Source organism: Diadema setosum, chromosome 10 (assembly GCF_964275005.1).
Source record: "Diadema setosum chromosome 10, eeDiaSeto1, whole genome shotgun sequence".
Taxonomy (NCBI): domain Eukaryota; kingdom Metazoa; phylum Echinodermata; class Echinoidea; order Diadematoida; family Diadematidae; genus Diadema; species Diadema setosum.
In genome coordinates, this window is record NC_092694.1 from 32,032,147 (window position 1) to 32,052,346 (window position 20,200).

Below are 20,200 nucleotides of genomic sequence, written 5' to 3' on the forward strand. Positions count from 1 at the left end.
GGTATTTCCAGAATGAAAGATTGTTTTGTATACGGTACTCATATAAAGCAAACACAATGTACTTTTTTGGTATGGGACCTACAGTGTATGTACATGTATATGATATACCACATACCACAATATACCACAAATTTTGTGTCAGTGACCAGTATGAAAACAGAAAGCTGTGTATGGGAATGTCCTAATATTTCAAAGCAACTGCTGTACACATTCAATGCCCTTCCCACAAGAATGGTCTTATGGGTCTGCACTCAAAGGTATAGAGAATGTGGTCAGAGCACACTGCTTTAGAGCAAGTTCCTTCTTCAAGGCATGTAACTATTGTGCGGGTACATAATGCGGTCAACACATTAATACAATGTTTATAAAGATTTTTCGAGGTAATCATGTAACATATAAAATGTCTACTACTAAAAGATGATAGGATTTCTGTAAGAAGTTGACAGGTTCTTTCATATGATACAGACAAAAAAAAAAATAACTGTAATCCACATTAATAGACTTTTTTTCATATGACACAAAGCATTAGGCTACTATGCCACATAAAAAAAGATTCCACCTTAAAAACAGCTCAGTTTTAGAAAATGTACTAAGCATGGAAACAAATGCTGATTTTCACAACACCACACCACCAAAATTACCCGATACACACAATTTCATTAAATATATACCCAACTGTATATACCTATACCCACAGTACACAATTTTTGACAAACGACATAATTAGCAAGAGTTGACTATGAGTAAAATCAGCCCAATTTTCAAACAACCTCCACCTCTCAAAATAATTCCCAACAGAGTAACTTGAAAGCCCCTAAATGTGAGGATAATTATCAACAGAAGGTAAACACATCGATTAAAAAAAAAGGAATCATTTTTGTCACAAGCCAATGCCTCTCCTTCATAGGTATGTACACAATTTGGCCAAGAATATGCAAAGTCTGCAAAGTTACAGCACATATACACAGGCGACTCCTGCTACAATACAGTCCTCAGGATTGGCAGTTTTCTTTTGGTATATCAAAATATTGTTATAGCAAAGATACACAGACAATAATTTTGGTACCTAAATATTGTACTTTGTTGTACATAACAAAATTTGTTATTACAATGTTTGGAATAATGGCAGCAGACTGTACTTTCAAAGGTGGTCATTTACTTTCCCTCATCCTACTATCATGAAACCGCGGTACTTCCCAGCATCTTTATCAAAGGTGTTCATGCAGCGGAACAGGTCTTCCGCTTTGACCCAGCAGTCGGTGGTGTTGAACCATGTGTCCAGCAGCAAGAACCGGTCGGACGGCTGGTGGTACCCCGCTAGCAGGCTGAAGTGACCATGCACAAAATCATTCTGCCCCAAGTCGTACTCATCAAAGTTTACGATCACGCCCTTTTGGGAGTCGACAAGAGATAGAGCGGATGATGCCATGGTGCGAAACTCATCCACGCTGCTCTCATCGACATGAACCTTGACCACCGGGAGTCCGTGAGCCTTCAGGAGGGTTTCAATTTCCAGCATCGTTGCTCCAGCTTTGTCGATAGTCTCAAAGTCCAGAGCTCTTTTGGTCTCGTCAAAATCAAACATGTTGCCCTCCTTGTATGGCACGTCCTCAAGGGGGCACTCGGATTGGTCTGACGGTTTGGGATACTTTCTTCCAAGATGCCTGGCGCTCATCACCAGTGCGGAGGACTGGATGCCACAGAACGTATCGTTCTCCTGCTCCTTGAAGAGTCGGATAAGGAGCTTCTGGTGGGCGGGGCTCTCATCCAGCATCCTCCGGCCTTCATCGCTATGGAAAGGGATCTTGTCCTGCACACGATCAGCCATGCTGTTTCCTGCAAAGAAAACAGCATGTATGTTTGTAGGGTTACGATAAATATGGTGACATCAAACTCAAGTAACCTGAGAGGATTTCCTTAGGTACAGTATGCAATAAACTCTGCATCTAGATATTAAAATGGAATGACCTCTATAGGCATTTGATCAACTTTCATTTGTAGGATGTAGAATATTTTTCAGAGACTGCCTTTCCTTTTTCTTTTTTTTCCTTGAGATTTGCATAAGCAAATTATAATGGGACTTTACAGTAAATTGTCTTTATTCTTGAATACCAAGGTACCTGTTAAAATGCCTCGATAAACCTCAGTAATTTTTTCCAGGTGTAATTTTTATATCTGTCACGTTTTGCACACAAAAGAAAAATAATTCTCTCTTAGTCTTACAATACCATGACAGCCCAGTTTGTTCAAACTACAGTGTAAAAACTGTACCTGTATTATAAAAGCTTGAACTTGAAGTATACTGCTCAGTGGTCAATAGAGCAATCTAGTTGCTTTTATACAGGAAAACAAACACAACAATATAAATGGTACAAAGTTAAAGGGATGGTATTGTTGTGTAATGATACACAAAGTTATCACTACCCCCTCCCATTCTACATTGATGACTGGACATACACCACCAGTTCACCTCCACCAGTCAATGACCTCTACCAATACTCTCCACCTCATCCAGTGAGTCATCGACCTTCATCATCCCTTGAGTACTTCTAGCCCCATCTAATTTACGACCAGGCTAAGCCAAACCTAAACATCCTGCCCTTCCTCCATTGATTACTTAGAATTGTTGTTAAATCCAAATCCAAGAATACTACCTCCTCTTTAAAACTAGTCCCGCCTTTGTTCCTATACCAACCAAAGTTTTGCCCAATTAAAACCCCTCTTTAACATGAAGACTCCACCCCCATTCACCCATCCATAGTGTGTCACAACAGTGTAACCAGTAACCAGCAGTGTAATCCTCGTGACTGAATGTATGATCAGAGAATTGGATCATGTCTTGAAGAAGACTTAAGGAGTTCGGATTCAACATCCACCATGGGAACATGCCACCTTCGGATTGCTCTCTGATATTATTGTAAAGGCGACTTGCACTTGTAAACTTTTGGAGTCTTGAGTTATAAACTTAAACTCAAGAAATAAATATACTCTGAAAGACAAATCCAGTCTCCGGAGCCTACGTTTCTCTTGCGTCTTCATATGCATATCTGGACTTGGTACCTCTATATCAATCAATGAACATACCGATCCCGAGTAGCTAAACACCGCTACACAACAGTATAGTTCTGAATTGGTTGAGGTGAGGATACAGGTTTCACTTTTTGCGAGAAAATTAGAATGGCTGAGATATCCAAAAACAAAGAGATCCTTTCTAAAAAAATAAAAATAAAAAGTGTAACCCACCTTTTATCAGGACCACTTTGTTTTGCTTTGTTTTTGGATATCTCAGCCTTTCCAAAACTGATTTTCATCAAATAAACTTTGAATTCCTCTTAGAATTCATATCCTCTTAAATATTATATATGGGCCTATTAAAAGTGGTTTCTAATTATATTGCAAAAAGGTAAAATCTGAATCCCCATCATATATGGGATGTACAGATGTAATCTAGACAGTAGAGAAAGTGCTGGTTATATGTGTGTAGGTGAATGAAAGCTCTTCTCTGAAATCAAAGCTTTAATTGGAAGGGTACGTGGCAGTCATTAAAACATGAACACACCATGATGAATACAATAAAACTTATGTACAAGTAATATTACGGTAGATACCCGGTATAGGCTAGACAGTGAATCCTGTATTCACTACTTTGAAATGTCAACAATATTCAGTAAACTCTACATCCCGAAAGAAACCACTGAGATAACATATTGTAACAAGTCCCCTTCGGCCTTGCGTCTCGCGTCTGCTGCTAGAGGCACAGCTCTGAATGAGACCAGGGAGGTTTTCTCTTCCCATCTCCCTGATGAGACAGCTGACAGACGAACGATCGTCTTTCGGGGGTTGCCCAAGCCAAGCCCAGACAATTACACAAGCAATTAAAGGCCAGGGTGGTGAGATTACCTGATGAGTTGCGGTGTACCTGCTGCCTTCTGGGTGCTGGCAGAGAGCTAGGAAGCTGGGAGCTGGTGTACTTCTGTTCCTATTCAGAGCATATGCATTTGGGCCTTGGCCTTGTTCAGTGCTTCTGAGCCGTTTTATATTCAAAGATTCTACAATCTTTGATATATTGCTATATTGCTGAGCGTGGACAGGTGTCATTGCATGGCGCATCCACACGACACCGACTGTTCTCTATGATTTTCTCACCTCACACAGAGCAGCATGCATGAGAAATAATGCTGCAAACTTCTAGTCTAAATTCAGGCAATGCTCTTGACAGTCTTGTCGTCAATATACGTTTCGTGTCTAAAAAATATCATGCATGTTTCATAAACAAATAATACGGCAAATTATGCTGATATGTACATTTATAATAATACTATGATCAAGAATTTGAATCGTGATATAAGAATTGATAATTCCAATTAAAGACAAATTCTCATTCTGTCTTGCAAGCAAGCTAACATCAACAAACCGGAAGAGCACCCCGAGGGCCCACCACACTGCACTGCACTACTACACACATCAACGGTGTCGTCTACTACTGTATCACGCATGGACTGTGTGTGTGTGGTGTTGGTAAATTCTGCGCTTGCGACAGACAGAATCATCCCGATCTCCATCCCCTGATTTCACTCTACGAGTGCACAATAATGACTTAATTGTGGTAGTCGTAATACCAGTATTGGACAGCCAATTTAGAATCGTTACCTTCCACCAAATTAGTGTGGGTATTCGTTGAACATTTTCATTTAATTTTTCACTGCCTGCGGTCACTCCACGTACGCACATATTGTGCCATACGTTCGCCACAGCTCTCGCGATCGCGATCGCGGTCACTCGGATCTCGATCGCGGTCACTCGGATCTCGGATCCGCTAGCCGTGCTGTTCACGTTGATGCCAAATTTCTGAGTTTTTCAAGATGGGGAAGAACAAAAAGAGACGTGAGTATTTCTAAACTGTTTGCTTGAATAAGTATATTAATTGTATTGACGGGAAACTGATGTTTGTTGACAGTTCATCTAAACGTCTAACGTATTCTAGATTCTACACTGTAGGTCTACCGTCTAGTCCCCGGCATACCCCATCTATCTGTCATGTCTGTGCGGACGAGTGATAGTCTATTTTACATTTTAACGTAAAAACTAACGTTGGAGTAGAGAGGTGATCTAGATCAAAATCATGCTGTGTTATTTCTGTCTCTTTCTGTTTGAATTCATTGTTCTGAATGTCTGAATGTTAGCAATGGTAACTGGGTGCACATTATATGCTTCTCTTTTGTTTTGTTTTTTTCCCGTGGATGCAGCAAACCTCTCTCATGCAGAAATGATGATGATGACGGTCTCCGACATCGTCAACCAGCTCATCAGTGCTCATGAAGAGAACAAAGATGTCAACCTTAACAGGTAACTCACTGCTACTTTAACCCATTCCTCCCGTAAATTCTATGGTTGAGAGCCTTCAAATGCCCCAAAATGAGATTCTTTTTACCTATTTACTGTCAACAGAAAACAGCTAGTCTCTACAGGTTGGTAATCAGCCTGAGCGAAAGCAGTCAAGCAGTGTATGCACATGTGTCCCCTTTCCATGGTCAACTTCATGTGCTTGAACAACAGAAATATCGATAGAGCATGCACTTTGGGCTCACAAACTCTTTTAATTTGTATGTTTTACACACAAGAGGCACCTGAATGGAGTCAGCAAAAGCTGAAATCTACTACAAAGCATGTTTGCTGCAGTTTGTTGAGTTAAGCTTTTGTTTGGTGAACATAATTCACATTAATGCAGTAAAATGCATCTGATGATTTGAAAGTGAGTTTATAATTGCACGAGACTGTCAGATATGATTATTGTTGTAGACTTGTTTCACCCTATGACAATCGCACTTATACTATAGTCACTCATGGTTTGCTATGAAATATTGCATTTCTTTTTCAAATGAAACAGGATCAAGAGTTTGACAGCCAAGAAGTACGGACTGACCTCTCAGCCAAGACTGGTGGACATCATCGCAGCTGTGCCACAGGCTCACAAAAAGGTTTGATGTACAATGATATCTGTCCAGAAACTGTCTAAAAGCATCTAGTACAGTAGCCCGACCAGACGCTGTTAATACGCTACGCGAATACAGCGTCTGACCAACGAGCGGGCACCTACAAAGTGGGGAACCACAACACAACTACAAAACTTATGAAAATTTATACGTTCTTTATAAACAATGTACACGTTACCAAACGTTACTCACCGTAAGTGCATGCTTGTATTACAGAAGGTTCGTAAGTCCATTGAGAGCCCTCGTGATAAGTCCGTGGAACCAAAAAATGATACTTTCTGGCGGATTCCCTAACACCGTCAGGGTTCATCGTTGCAGAATTCAAAATGGCGCCTTGATCTCTGCGGAAATCTTTTGCGTGCGTGCGATGCGCTGCTTGAGTGTTGGTCTAGCAGCACGGTCGACAGCGCGACCTTTTGAAAGGGCATTCAGGTCATGTGACCTCCCGGATATTGGAAATGGCCTGGCGTGAAAGACGATGTACCGTTCGTGAACCGTTCACACATGCTGCATATAACCATCATTTTAGGTAAGTTATTAAATATAAATTTCAATATTCATAGCATAGATATGAAGTCTCATTATCATTTTGTTCGTCAGATGAGTTTGAAGTGACAAAAAAATGATCTAAAGTATCAAAATTCAATCCGATCGCATGCGATCGTTGGACCCTCTTCGTGTTTGGAGCTTCGTTGGTACAGCCCTGTCGCGCTACGTATGTACAGCGGCGACTGGGCTGTGTATAGTTACTAGTACAGTGGACTCCCGTTATAACGAAGTCCTCGGGACCGGCAGTTTTCTTTCATTATAACGAAATTTCGTTATAACCGAATGAAGAAACAATAAAAATACGTAGAGTTGATAATGTTGCGGCCCTAAATTTCATTTCGTTGTAACCGGAATTTCGTTATAACCGTGTTCGTTATAACGGGAGTGCACTGTATTGGCAAGCCATACTTGAGAACTGTTGGAGGGGAGTGCATGCAATGGCAGTTTGTAGGGAATTATGAGCCAATATTCTTTACATCATCTAATCAGAGTTCATAACCCTGTAGCAAGTGTTTCCTTCAACAGAGGACATTAATTCACAGAGCAGGCAGTTTTTGCCTTTAGAACAGTAGCAGTGAGGCTGCTAAATTTGTTACGTAACTGTTTTTGTTGTGTAAAACTAGTTTGTCTTGTTGTAGTTAAGTGAACCGACAGTTGGTTGAAACTGTTTATTCATTTATCTGTGTATGAGGCCCCAATATCAAGCTCGGCTTACTGGGGATCCTCCTGTATGGTACCTTGACTTTTTGTTTATTATCATTATGTCTTTGTTCTTTGTCACTAAGATTTGATTACCTGTCATGTGCAAAGTCAGCCATGAATTATTATGAATCATATGTTTATCTCTGAAAGTGATCAGAGTTGATTATATTGTGCCATACAGAAACAATAAAATGAAAAATGAAATGAATGAAATGAAATAAATTGTACACTGCACTTACATGTGCTCTCAAAGGATATTGCATCATGCCTGTTTTATCCTTTATGGTGCAACATGCAACAGTCCTACAAATTGGTTGCTGGAAAGGGATGCTACTTCTGTTGATAATGATAGTGATAGTGATGATGATGATGATAATGATAATGATAATTTAATGGTGATGATGATGACCATGATAATGACAATGATGATATCATGATGGGCTATCTGTGTATTTTACTAAATCTTGTTCTTTCTTCATTACAGGCCCTGATTCCAAAGCTGAAGGCCAAGCCAATCAGAACAGCCAGTGGGGTGAGAAACTTGTGCAAACTCTCAGCTTTAAAGATAATAAAAAGTTTTGGTACCTCAAAAGTGTCCTTGAATTTCCTTGTCTTAGTTTGACAGGACCTTAGGAGAGCTACATACAGTACACTGAATACTACAGCCAGTGCCTGCGAACACATCACATGCGCACAAATTTCAAATCCATGAACGGATAAGATGTTTGTGTGCGCATGCGCTGGCCATAGTATCCAGTGTATGTAGCTCTCCCAAGGTCCTCTCCACCGAGTCACATTCAGTCATCAATACGAACAGAAAGGGACTATTGGCAGAACCAAACGTTGTTCGAAGCCTGTTTTCAATACTTCAACTTAATTGGTAAGTCTTCAAATCGAAGAAATTTTTGGATTTTAAGTTGACATTTACCCGCGATACTAATTCTGTCATGATCCTGAATGCTACAATGCGAAGCCCCATTACGCTCTGCGTAAGGGGCTGCTGGTCGCAGTTAGCTATGCGTACAATGGGCTGCACGCTGCTGGTCGCAGTCAGTGGTTTCGTACAATATTTATCGACGGTTCGGCTCTGGTACGAAACCATTATTGCATGATTACTAAGACATGAGAGCACTTTGGGTCGAGTAATTCTCACGGACAACGTACTTTAACCCGAAACACAAACCAAGACAAGGAAATTCAGGGAAGCTTTTGAGGTACCAAAACTTTTTATTATCTTTAAAGTCATTGAAGTCATGAGGTCATTATGTCATGCCTTTCCAGCATCCCTTGATAATCATGAATGTTGTTCAGATTTTTAGGGCTTGTCACCCCCCCCCCCCCCCAAAAAAAAAAAAAAGAAATTAAAAAAAAATGGGGGAAAAAATGCACTCTTACTGGCCAGAATGGATCTTTGGGCAAGGGTCTTGTACTTAACCCATTCATTGCACTTGCCAAACAGTGACATTAAGTTTTCAAGGAGAAGTAGATTTGTACTGCACGTATTGTGGCAAAACCATCAAGTTTAAATGTATGTCAATGCTCCCTATTAAGTTTTAACCATTTCAGTGTAAGTGAGTCATTTTAGTGGAATGTTATATTCTGTGGACCCTTTAATATGTTTTTTATAGTCTTATGATATGACTGCAATGTCTTGTGAACAGTGCCCCTTCTTTTTTTTGACTTGGGCAATATAACTGAAAATATATCTTTCAGTTTGATAGGTGCTGATATAGTTACTTCTGCCTTAAAGGGTGGCAAATCATGAATATACTGTACTACATAAACAGAATGATAAAGTAGAATGTCAGGTAAATAATTGTATTACTAAAAAGAACAACAAACAAACATGCCTGAAGTTAGACACATTTGCAGCTTGTAATTAAAGAGCCATGCAATCAAAGACCTTGTCTCAATTTTTCATAGAACTGCAGTTTTTATAGGCTTCAATGCTTGCAGCTAGCTGTCATGACCACAATTCAAATCCTGACACCTGATTGGTTGTTTTATGACCCTTGCCATGACAGCTGGAAAAGTTGTGACTTATCATTGTCAAAAGCCATTCAATGCGTGGGATCATTATGGGGCCTACGAGTGGTTCAAATGTCCGAGCCAGCTCTCATTTTCCTCTCTTTCCAGATCGCCGTTGTGGCTGTAATGTGCAAGCCCCACCGATGTCCGCACATCAGTATGACTGGCAACATCTGTGTCTACTGCCCCGGTGGTCCGGACTCAGACTTTGAGTACTCAACACAGTCCTATACTGGCTACGAGGTAAGTTGCTGTGCTGTGCTGTACTTTGGCATAACAAATGCCAGTCAACTCTTTGCTAAGAGGAAGTGTGTATCATCCCTAGGGTGCCAAGACCGTGTATATCTCAACTGGCATATATTCAAGAACCTCCAATATTTTGAATTTAATGAAATACTGTACTGATTTGAGTGATAAGTCATTACAGTTATTGATGTAATCCAAGACTGTATTTCTACATTATTTTACGTTAACGTTGACATTATTTTGCATAGATGTTGTGAAAATAAAAAAGGGGTTGCACTGTCCTGAAAATTCATGATTTTTGAGGTACACAGGTCTTGTCACCCCAGTGACGATGTATATACAGGTAAACTAAAAGAGACCTAACTAATCTCATAGTCAACAGGTTGAAGATAAAGTGGAAGTTGGCAAACTCATGTTATATTATGATTATTACCTTTCAGCTATCAAAAACATAAGTGATAGCGTTCATTTTACTGCTTTGCAGAAATCAGTAGTACCTGATACTATTTTGTCATCAAATGATTACCAAAAATGAATATAAAAGTGGTTGAAAACACATTTTAACATACTGTAAAACACAATATATTCTCGACATGAAAATTTCGCGAATTGAAGCTGACAGGCTTTTTCGCAGAATGAAATTTTCGCAAATTGCCACTGGCATCCAGTGCATATTGTGTAGGCAAAATCTTTCTTGTGCATTTTAATTTCGCGAATTTTGGCACTTGCGAAATTCACAGAATTAAAATGCATGTGAACATTCCTCGTTTTACAGTAGGACTTTGCAAGTCACCATTTCCAACTAGATTTGAATCACAGCCTTACTTATTATATAGTGTTTCACTTGTGGCTAAAAATGTTTTTTTTTTTTTAACATGTGCTCATATCTTATGCAGTAGAGAAGAAATACTATTCTTCATACTGAATGATAGTTCCACTTTCTGTACTTTCAAACTCTATCCATATCATAAGTAGGCAGTCAGTTTTTTAATTTCTGTGAGAGAACAGTAATGACATTTGTTGGCTTTTGAATTCCAACCAGCCAACGTCCATGAGAGCCATCCGAGCCAGGTACAACCCCTACCTGCAGACCAGGCACAGGGTGGACCAGCTCAAGCAGCTGGGCCACAGCGTGGACAAGGTGGAATTCATCGTGATGGGTGGGACCTTCATGGCCCTCGCAGAGGACTACCGGGACTACTTTATCCGAAACCTGCACGACGCCCTCTCTGGCCACACCAGCAACGATGTGGATGAAGCCGTTAAGTGAGTTGAGTCCTCAAACACAGATGAGGAAGATTTACGACTTCACCACATGGCGCAGTGTTAACATAAATCTCAAGTCCTTTTTTTTTTTCTGGGGGGGGGGGTCCTATGATGAACATGTGTGTTGTACGGGATAGCAACTGCATTTACTCTTATGATGGAACTGCTAATTTGAAACATGATGCAAACACAAGCAAATTCTGTATTTTGATATCATCAAAAATGAGTGAGCGACTTGTGTTCATTTAAACCCTTTATGTGCCGGGGTGCTTAGCATACCTTTCCAACCCTCTTCATTAACATTCAGTAACTTGGCATACTGTAAAACACAATATTTTTGTGGCACGAATTTTCGCGAATGGCAGCCGACGGCCTTATTTGCAGCTTGAAATTTTCGCGAGTTGCCTCTAACATTCAATGCATATAGTGTAGACAAGATCTTTAGCGTGCATTCTAATTTCGCAAAACTCGGCTCTCACGAAATTAAAATGCACGCGAACATTCCTCGTTTTACAGTTGTTGTAAACTTAGCAAGCTTACTGAGGTGTAGCAATGTGGCCCCAAGTCCAACAGGTATACTGTACCATGGTGACACAATAAGGATTTAGGGGGATTAGGTAATCTCTATTCATTGACAATTAGGTTCCAGACAGTCAGTCTGTGTAGAAAGCATTCCAGCATACATGCCAATCAGCAATCAAAGCACAGTATTGAGTAAGGGTTAATATTGCTCAATAAAAATTTCATTGTTTATTGTAAAATGTGATAATAAAGTGAGGTTTCGTTTTCCATCTTTCAGGTTCTCTGAGAGGAGTAGGACAAAGTGCATCGGGATCACCATAGAAACCAGACCGGACTACTGCCTCAAGAGACATCTAAGGTAACTCTTGTGGTTGACTGAAATCAAAGATGCCTTTCTTTACTTGCTCTAACTATCTGTATTTACGCAGATCAAGGCAAAAATCAAAATAATGGAGAAATGGAAAATATGACCCTTCATGTATCTCATTCTGACTGGTTGAAATCGCAGGCATAATTTCAGCAGTTGCCCACACCATGTGCAGCTCTAGTGCATCCAAACTGCAATTATAGTGGCAAACAGCCCACAAAATGACAATAGTCTGTCGAGAGCTGAACTGTATGTAGTCTTAGGCTTATGCGATTTAGATGAGCCTGGCCGCACAGTATTAAATTGTCTCTAAGTCATAAGCAATCCACCCGCTCTATCTCAGTAAATGCAAGAAGTGGGGCACCTATATAAAAACTGTATGTTGTGAAATGTATTCACAACGTTCTGCCTTCGTTTCAGTGACATGTTGAAGTATGGCTGCACCAGGCTCGAGATTGGAGTACAGAGTGTGTATGAAGACGTGGCCAGGGACACCAACAGGTGAGTAGAAAGATCTGTTTGGGGAATGCTTTGTGATGCCATCCTCTCACCCCTTCTCTGCAACTTTTCACATACAAATTGAGGGACATTTTGATCCTGTAGGAACATATAAATCCTCCTCGTATGCCTATGCATATATGTGTGAACACTGAAGTTGGGATCTGAAACGAAAAAATGGCAGGGTGATCCTGCTGGATTTGTTTTGCGTGTTTGTTTTTTTGGTTCTTTTTGTTGTCGTTTGTTTGTTGTTTGTTCTTTTTTGTTGTTGTTTGTTTTTTCACTCAGTTTTGTAAGTAAGCAACTGTATGAAGATGATGTGAGTTTGTGTAGTTTGTCAGATGCACCTGATGGATGGAATACAAATTAATTTGTCTGTGTTTTGCATGGTTTTCTTGTATTCCAGAGGCCATACGGTGCGGGCGGTTTGCGAGTCATTTCAGATGTCCAAGGATGCTGGCTTCAAGGTTGTGTCCCACATGATGCCTGATCTTCCCAATGTCGACCTGGAGAGAGACATCGAGCAGTTCATCGTAAGTATGGTAGTCCGGCTAGCGAGCTTGTGATTATGATAGATTTTAGCTATATAGCAGTTTTGGGGGTTGTTTTTAACTCCTCTTTATTGCCATTGCTTTCTGGCTGTTGTCTGTTATTGCCATTTCCAAAAGCTCTATATTCCAGTGACCAGATCAGGCAGCTGAAATTCACAATAAATTTTTATATTTCATTCTATTTTGGGCCACCAAATTTTTAAATTCAAAAATTTTAGTGGCCTAAACGGGGCCACCAGAGAAAAAGGTAATAGTGTACAGCCCTGTGTTAAAAGCAATGGGTACTGTGTATTTATCTAAGTTAATGATTTTTGCATTGAATTGTTTTATTGTTTTATTACATCATTGAAGGGCAATCTGCCAATGAGTTGCAAGTGCATTTAAGTTATCAGTCTCTCATAGTCACCTAAATGTAATCTGTCACTATTTCAGGAGTTCTTTGAAAATCCAGCCTTCCGACCGGATGGTCTCAAACTCTACCCAACCCTCGTCATCAGAGGTACCGGTCTGTATGAACTCTGGAAGACAGGGAGGTACAAGAGCTACCCGCCCAGCACCCTGGTAGACTTGGTTGCTAGGATACTGGCCCTGGTTCCACCATGGACCAGAGTCTACAGAGTCCAGAGGTGGGTCCTGTTCCAGAAACATCATAACAGAAAAGTTGTTTCCTTGTATTTTCTTTTTGTAGCTAAACTATAGAATAGGTAAATGTATGGCTGAACACATGAGGATGAGTTACAATAAAGGATATAGAAGCATGGCAATTGGTGTGTACTGAGTTACATGTAGCAATGTGTGAGAAAAATTGGCTCTTGATGTGTGCTGCCTCATTTAGTGCAGTTTGAATGGGAAAACCCCCTATATTTGTTCAGAATTCAAAATGGAGCCGGGCAACTGCAGATAGTGGTTGACTTCTGGAATACGAGCAAAGTATTATTCTGAAGGCAGTGTGTTGATGACAAATTGTTAAGTACTTGGTATATGTCAGACTTTGTGCTTTTTTCATGGGGGGGGGGGGGGAGGAGGGTATGGGGATAAAAGCTCTCGTTTCAATGTCTTTGGTTTAGACTTGCTAATAGTTCTCTAATTTGAATAAGAATTGGAGTTAAAAGGGGCCTGAGCTTTCAATCCTAGCAGAATCTCTGTCGGAGGCAAAACAGTGTTTTTTGTTGTTTGTTTTTTTCTATGTTTATATGATTGTCATGTATGTTTGTTCATGTCTATGTTTATGTTTGAGAGTGTGTATGTGTTTATTTTGCATGAGAAGAGATTGCAGTGTGCATGGTTCCTAAAATGGATCCCCCTTTGCTCCCCTTCCTGTCCCAGGGACATCCCCATGCCTCTGGTGAGCTCTGGGGTGGAGCACGGCAATCTGAGAGAGCTGGCCCTGGCCCGCATGAAGGACCTTGGGACCCAGTGTCGGGACGTCCGCACCAGGGAGGTCGGCATACAGGAAATACATCACAAGGTCAAGCCATACCAGGTCAGGGGTCATTCTAGGCTTTGGATAAGGCCTTCGCTGCCGTGAATGTAGACTAAGTGCGCTACTTGTGATCTATTGTGTTTACAATAGTAATCTACGGGGAGAGCTGTAACAAGCCCCTCTGACATGGATCTTATATCACGATTAGTCTCCATTCAGATGCACAGGGGGATATCAAAGCCCAGACTGCCTTGGTTAAATGCTTGGGCATTCTCAAGGGTGGTGGCAGATCGCAATCACAGATCTTGTTATGAATACACTATTTACTGTTTACATGGAGATTGTTGCTCATACGAAATCTGCTCAGTTGATCATGTCACAAGTCACATCTCATTCCCATTCACCTTGTGTCCTGTCAGGTGGAGCTAATCCGGCGAGATTACTATGCCAACAGTGGCTGGGAGACCTTCCTGTCGTACGAGGACCCTGAACAGGACATCCTGATTGGCCTGCTGCGACTAAGGAAGTGTTCCGAGCTGACCTTCCGACCTGAGCTGAAAGGGGGCGTGTCCATTGTCAGAGAGCTCCATGTGTATCCTTATGTTTTTATACTGTCATCCGATGGCTAAGACTGTCTTTGAGAAGACAGTGGTGTGCTCTGAGAAATGGCCCAAGAGTTTTATAGGGATTTATGTTAGTACCTACATGCACCTAGTTTATGCTTGTATTTCTCTCACATTTGTATAAAGTCATCTGATGCCTGTGACTGTGTTTGAGAAGAGATGATGGACTGCGAGAAATGGCAAAAGATTTTTGTAGGGATTTGATACCTCCCTGGTTTATACATGTATTTCTCTTCAAAGGATCAGTAGTGTTTGGTTTTTGTTGTGGGTATTTGTTTCATCCTCGCAAAGCACAGTGGATAGGCCATTTGTCTGACTACAATGTGACTGCAACATGTGCCTTCAGCCTAATTTTTTCAAAGGATGTAATGAGAGTACACCATATTAGATCAATGCATATAATTTACAGCCATCCGAGAAAAGGAGAGCACTGAATTAAGTCTTTTGTCATTCTTGTAATCTCTCCTCTTTTAAGTTACATTTCTCTCTATTTTCTTGGGGAAGGGGGTTATGCCAAGGAGATGAATGGACAAAATTACCATACAAGTGAGCAAGAAGTAATGAGATAACCGTTTTCCTTCTATTTGTGTTCATATACACATGCAAGTTGGGTTCTATTCATTGTTGAGCTCATGTTTAATGGAATTGCTCTAGCTATCTCGAGGAAAAAGAACACAAGTCAAACGTTAGAAATAAAGCTGCTAAAAGCTCCAAGTGGTGAGCCAATGGAGTATTAAATGGAGTATCAAAATAATTAATGGAGTCAAAAGAGTCCTGAGCTTTCAATCTAACAGAATCTTTCTGAGGCAAAATTACAGACAAATAGGGAAAGAAATCACATGATGGACTTCACACAACAAGCATAGTCTGAGAAGGGCTAGGGACACAGAACAATGAAAACAAAAGGGGTGGGTTAGAAGTCAAAGGAAGGGAGCCAAACAGGTATAAAAGGAATTGGGATTATAGCATGAGAGTGAGCAGACAAAGGCAGAGGTGGACCACTGATAATCCCCAGGATCATTGGGGCAACCTGTGAAGGATAGGCTAGAGGTGAAAATTAATAGGGAGGCAACATCAAACAAGATATGGAACAACGTAAGGATAGAGAATAGGAAAAGAGTGAAAATAGCAACAGCTTGAAAAGGGGGGGGGGGGTGTGAACAAGCAGCGAGCCCTGAATCTGTGTAAAAAGATGTGGCAAAAAGTTGAAAGTGAGAACTGACCAACAAATGCAAAGTATGAAACATATCTACTTAAAGGACAAGCTCACCTTCATTAACATAAGGATTGAGAGAATGTAGCAATTTTAGTAGAACACATCATTGAAAGTTTGAGGAAAATCGGACAATCCGTTCAAAAGTTATGAATTTTTGAAGTTTTTGTGCAGTCACTGCTGGATGAGAAGACTACTGCAGTGTATGATGTCGCATGCGTACAACAATAAAGGAAAATATAAAGAGAATTTCACAAAATTTCATCTTTTGAAAAAAGTACACATTCCCTTGACCCGTTACTGACATATGTTATGGGTAATATTATTCCCATTGCCTTTAGAAAGAGGCAAGTCAAGTGTTCTTTTATTATGCGAAAAAAGTGAAAATATGTTGAATTTTCTTTACATTTTCTTTATACTGTTGTACTCATATGACATCACGAGCCTTAGTAGTCTCCTCATCCAGCGGTTCCAACACAAAAGTTTTAAAAATTCATAACTTTTGCATCGTTTGCCCAATTTTCCTCAAACTTTCACTGATGTGTTCTACTAATATTGCTGCATTCTCTTAATCCTTATGTGAATGAAGGTGAACTTGTCCTTTAATAATGTTTTTTAAAAAAATCCAAAGTCTACCTGATATTAAATTCAATGTGTTTCAAAGGATGCTACCTTTATAAGTGTGCTAATAGTTAGGAAATTAAAGTGCATGTTGTTGTGGAAATGAATCTGTCTTTGTATGAAGTCATGCTTTTAATAGTACTATCTACACTACATTGCTGTTTCCCTTGACCTAGTACGTCAGCTATGGTAGCGTTGTTCCCGTCAGCTCAAGGGACCCTCGCAAGTTTCAACATCAGGTGAGCCCTCTATGGGTGCAGAGAGAATCAACTGCGCATAATCTTTCATTCAATACCACCCCCCACACCCCCAGCTACAGAACAGCCAAAGAAGCCCCGTTTGGTTAGGGGCTTTCATTTAAGATTCACCTGCCTGGACTCCCTAGCAAACTGGGAGATTCAGATCCCGTTAACATGCGCACAATATCATGCTTGCATAGCACATGTCATGAAGGCAAAGCGTGACATCCCATGCGGCTGGGTTCCAGGGCCCACGTAAAGGACCTGATAGCTCTAGGGTCATAGCTGTTCTCTGGTGCTAAATCTTAACTCTTGAATTTTGAACATATAGGACAAAATCATGATGAGTCTGAGAAAGCTAAAATCAAAGGGGAGAAAATATGTCTTAAGCGGGAGACACAGCTTAGAGCGGGAGAAATTCAAACTCAAGCAGGGGAAAGTGGTCTCAAAACGTGACAAATGCTGGAAATCAGTTTGATACCTTGTGATGTTGAATATTGAATGAGGGAAAGGAAAAAAAAAAACCCACAAAGTCACAGACTTGATGTTTCTTTGCTCACTCTGCCAGGGTTTTGGTATGCTGCTCATGGAGGAAGCCGAGAGGATTGCGCGAGAGGAGCACGGATCGGGAAAGATCTCCGTCATCTCTGGCGTTGGAACGAGAAACTACTATCGCAAGCTGGGTTACGAGCTAGATGGACCTTACATGTCGAAGATGCTGGAATGAAGAGACAGTGGAAAAAAAAAAGCAGCAAGGCAGGATTTCACCCCTGTTTAGTTGCCATGATGTAGTTCAGTACTTCTGTCAACTTAGGTGTCGGAACAGGGAACTACTACATCGCCGGCTGGGATGATAACATGACGGGACAGATTTGTCAGAGCTGGATGCGGAGTGATAATGTGAGAACATCAAGGCAAAGTTTCCATCCCTGCCGCAAGGATGGCTCTATATCTGCACCTTTGTATGTCAGCTCAAGAGCAAGAATGAGGAACGACTTCTTCAGGTGTGGGTTGGAAATAGAGCCACACTGTGTGCCTTGATGCATTGCTTTTACTATGAAGCTGCAGATATGTTGGTTTAGAGTGACCGTACATTGTAACAGATGCTCCGAGACAAACTAGTACCTCTGCCATCTCGCACATGGCAACACAGAAGTGTTAAAGGTTTGCAAGCCGGGATACAAGCTAGACAAGGCTTAGCGTATCAATGTTGCTCTTGTGGGTTGAAAAAAAAAACAGCAAAGCATTGTGTCACCTCTACTACTATGCTGTGATGAAGTCTAGAACATATCTTATGATGAGATTTGGTTATTTGTAATCTCAGGGTGTTACCTTGCTGTGTCTTTTACAAACTGATACAGTTTTAGCAAAAATTTCTGCATATGGTCAAGATAAAAATGATTCAGATATTGTTTCCTACTCTAAAGTAATCCAACTCATATTATTTTCTCTTATTTCAATGATGTTTCTTTTTCACGCATGTTGTTTGGTTCACTACCATTATTTATTATCACAAAATTCCAAGTTGACTGATATTTGTGAAATTTTGAGTTGCAAAAACAGTGCCTCCTGTAAAACAAATGCGCTGTATATAGTCTCCAAGCTTGGAAATTGGTAACTTTTCTCCTGAAAAGGGATACAGTGCACTCCTGAACGAGCATGGAAATAATGAAATTCTGGTTACAACAAAGTAAAAATTCAGGCAGGAACATTATCTGCTCTATGTCTTTTATTGTTTATTTGTTCGACTACAACGAAATTTTGATATAACAAAATTGAACTGCTTTCTTCATTATAACAGGAGTCCACTGTAGTAATCTCATTCATTACTTTGGTTCTCGATGGCAAATGCAAGCACTTGCAAAATTGTCTTTACCAGGTCCAAATTCGTGAAATATGCTTGTGTACACAATCAAGGCGTAAGCAATTGCCTTGCCAGAGCTTCATTTGTCAATGTCTGACACAACAGGCGTAATTTTTAAAACTTATACTGTTTCCTGAATGATCATGGCAAATACAATTTGTATTTCATTTTCATTAGGAATGATACCAAACACCAGAATGTGTTTTAAGCTTAAATAGGTGTGAATAGCATTGAGATTGTACATAAGATACCACTGAATATTGCTAGTCTATACAACTTATTCTTTCGCAATGGGAGAACATTAAATTTGACTTTCATTAATAAACGTATACAGTACAGTGTATCAGTGTTGTGCACGAGGTTGTCTTCTTTTTTTCCCCCATCTACTATACATAAACCCTAATAACCTAAATTAGGAGTGTGTGATGTTGTTTGATGTTGGCAAATCACGAAAGTCGCAGTTAACAAGACCAGAATTTCCCTCAATGTTTATGCGTAGGTAAGATTCCTGAATTCATACTATATTATATATGCGACTGTGCATCACAAATTGAACAAAAAGTCACATGCCCTGATTTTACAAGAGGACTCAAAATATTTAGTCCTCTAAAAACATCAACCTAGTCAATCTTCAGTTTTTCACATTTTCTGAAAGAGCAATTCATGTACATTATCCTTAAGTTTTGGATCATAAAATGAATCAGAAATTGTGCATGTAGCGGGTTTTCTTGAACACTATTTTTGTGGGATAATATAAGGTTTGTCTTGGAGACCCCTTTATATTTCTTAAAACCCTGTACACTTCACTTTCGACTCAAAGAACTTTTGAAAGAATGATGCTACTGCTTTGAAGTTGGCATTAGACATGGAGAGAATGTGTTGATAGTTCTTGCTCAATATCAGCTTAAGCTGATAATCTCTTCATTGTTGTTGCTGTCGAGTTCTACATCCTGTTTTTTTTGTCCCATTCATTGCACCTTGCACAGCTTTGCAAGATTAAGCACTTGAATAGACCCTGTACTTCAGAGCCTCTTTTCTCAGTACACATACACACTTTTATAGAGTATTTGCTTTCTTTCCAATATTTCGGTAGGTTAGGAGAGTACATTTGAATTGAGTTATACATCATTTTAAAGCTTATAGTCTGCCCTTTCGGAGTGTGTCCTTAAAGGGACATTCCAGACGATTTTCATAATTTCACATCATGTAGTACATAAATTGACAACTCCATGTATAGATTTGTGCAATTTATTGTGGTTCTTGAGCAGAGAAACAATACTTTGAGAAAAACTTAAACAAATTACACTGAACAAGGATGATGACATAGGAGGTTCACATATTTCAGAAATGTAGCAGTGTAATTCCATTACAATACCGGTACCGCTTGCTTGCGAGTTCACCTGTGTGTAATCTATGCATGCCTTCTTCTTTTGTTCTGCTTCCTTGAGCCCCAACTCATGCATTCTTATGGCGACTCTGCCATGTCATCATCCTT

General features: G+C 40.1%; 2 protein-coding genes across 2 annotated transcripts; one reads left to right on the forward strand and one right to left on the reverse strand.

The window, feature by feature from the left end:
- Positions 1-918: 918 nt before the first annotated feature.
- Positions 919-3,942, reverse strand: LOC140234345 (uncharacterized). The gene is made up of 2 exons (XM_072314403.1): positions 3,901-3,942; positions 919-1,836 (listed from the first exon to the last, which is right to left on the reverse strand). Exon 2 carries the CDS (start codon positions 1,826-1,828, stop codon positions 1,166-1,168), a length of 663 nt encoding a protein of 220 aa, XP_072170504.1. The 5' UTR covers positions 1,829-1,836; positions 3,901-3,942; the 3' UTR covers positions 919-1,165.
- A 568-nt stretch (positions 3,943-4,510) lies between these two features.
- Positions 4,511-19,042, forward strand: LOC140234473 (elongator complex protein 3). Its single transcript, XM_072314516.1, has 14 exons — positions 4,511-4,884; positions 5,247-5,346; positions 5,888-5,978; positions 7,729-7,776; positions 9,381-9,515; positions 10,561-10,784; positions 11,584-11,664; positions 12,094-12,174; positions 12,578-12,704; positions 13,155-13,348; positions 14,049-14,205; positions 14,565-14,737; positions 16,787-16,841; positions 17,410-19,042. The coding sequence occupies exons 1-14, from the start codon at positions 4,863-4,865 to the stop codon at positions 17,566-17,568; spliced, it is 1,647 nt and encodes a 548-aa protein (XP_072170617.1). The 5' UTR covers positions 4,511-4,862; the 3' UTR covers positions 17,569-19,042.
- Positions 19,043-20,200: the final 1,158 nt, after the last annotated feature.

Excerpts from the sequence above, each read along its gene's own strand:
- LOC140234345 (XM_072314403.1), bottom strand. The coding sequence starts at position 1,828 with ATGGCTGATCGTGTGCAGGACAAGATCCCTTTCCATAGCGATGAAGGC.
- LOC140234473 (XM_072314516.1), top strand. The coding sequence starts at position 4,863 with ATGGGGAAGAACAAAAAGAGAC. Across the intron at positions 5,347-5,887 it reads AAAGATGTCAACCTTAACAG|GATCAAGAGTTTGACAGCCA; the intron begins GTAACTCACTGC and ends CAAATGAAACAG. Across the intron at positions 13,349-14,048 it reads AGAGTCTACAGAGTCCAGAG|GGACATCCCCATGCCTCTGG; the intron begins GTGGGTCCTGTT and ends TTCCTGTCCCAG.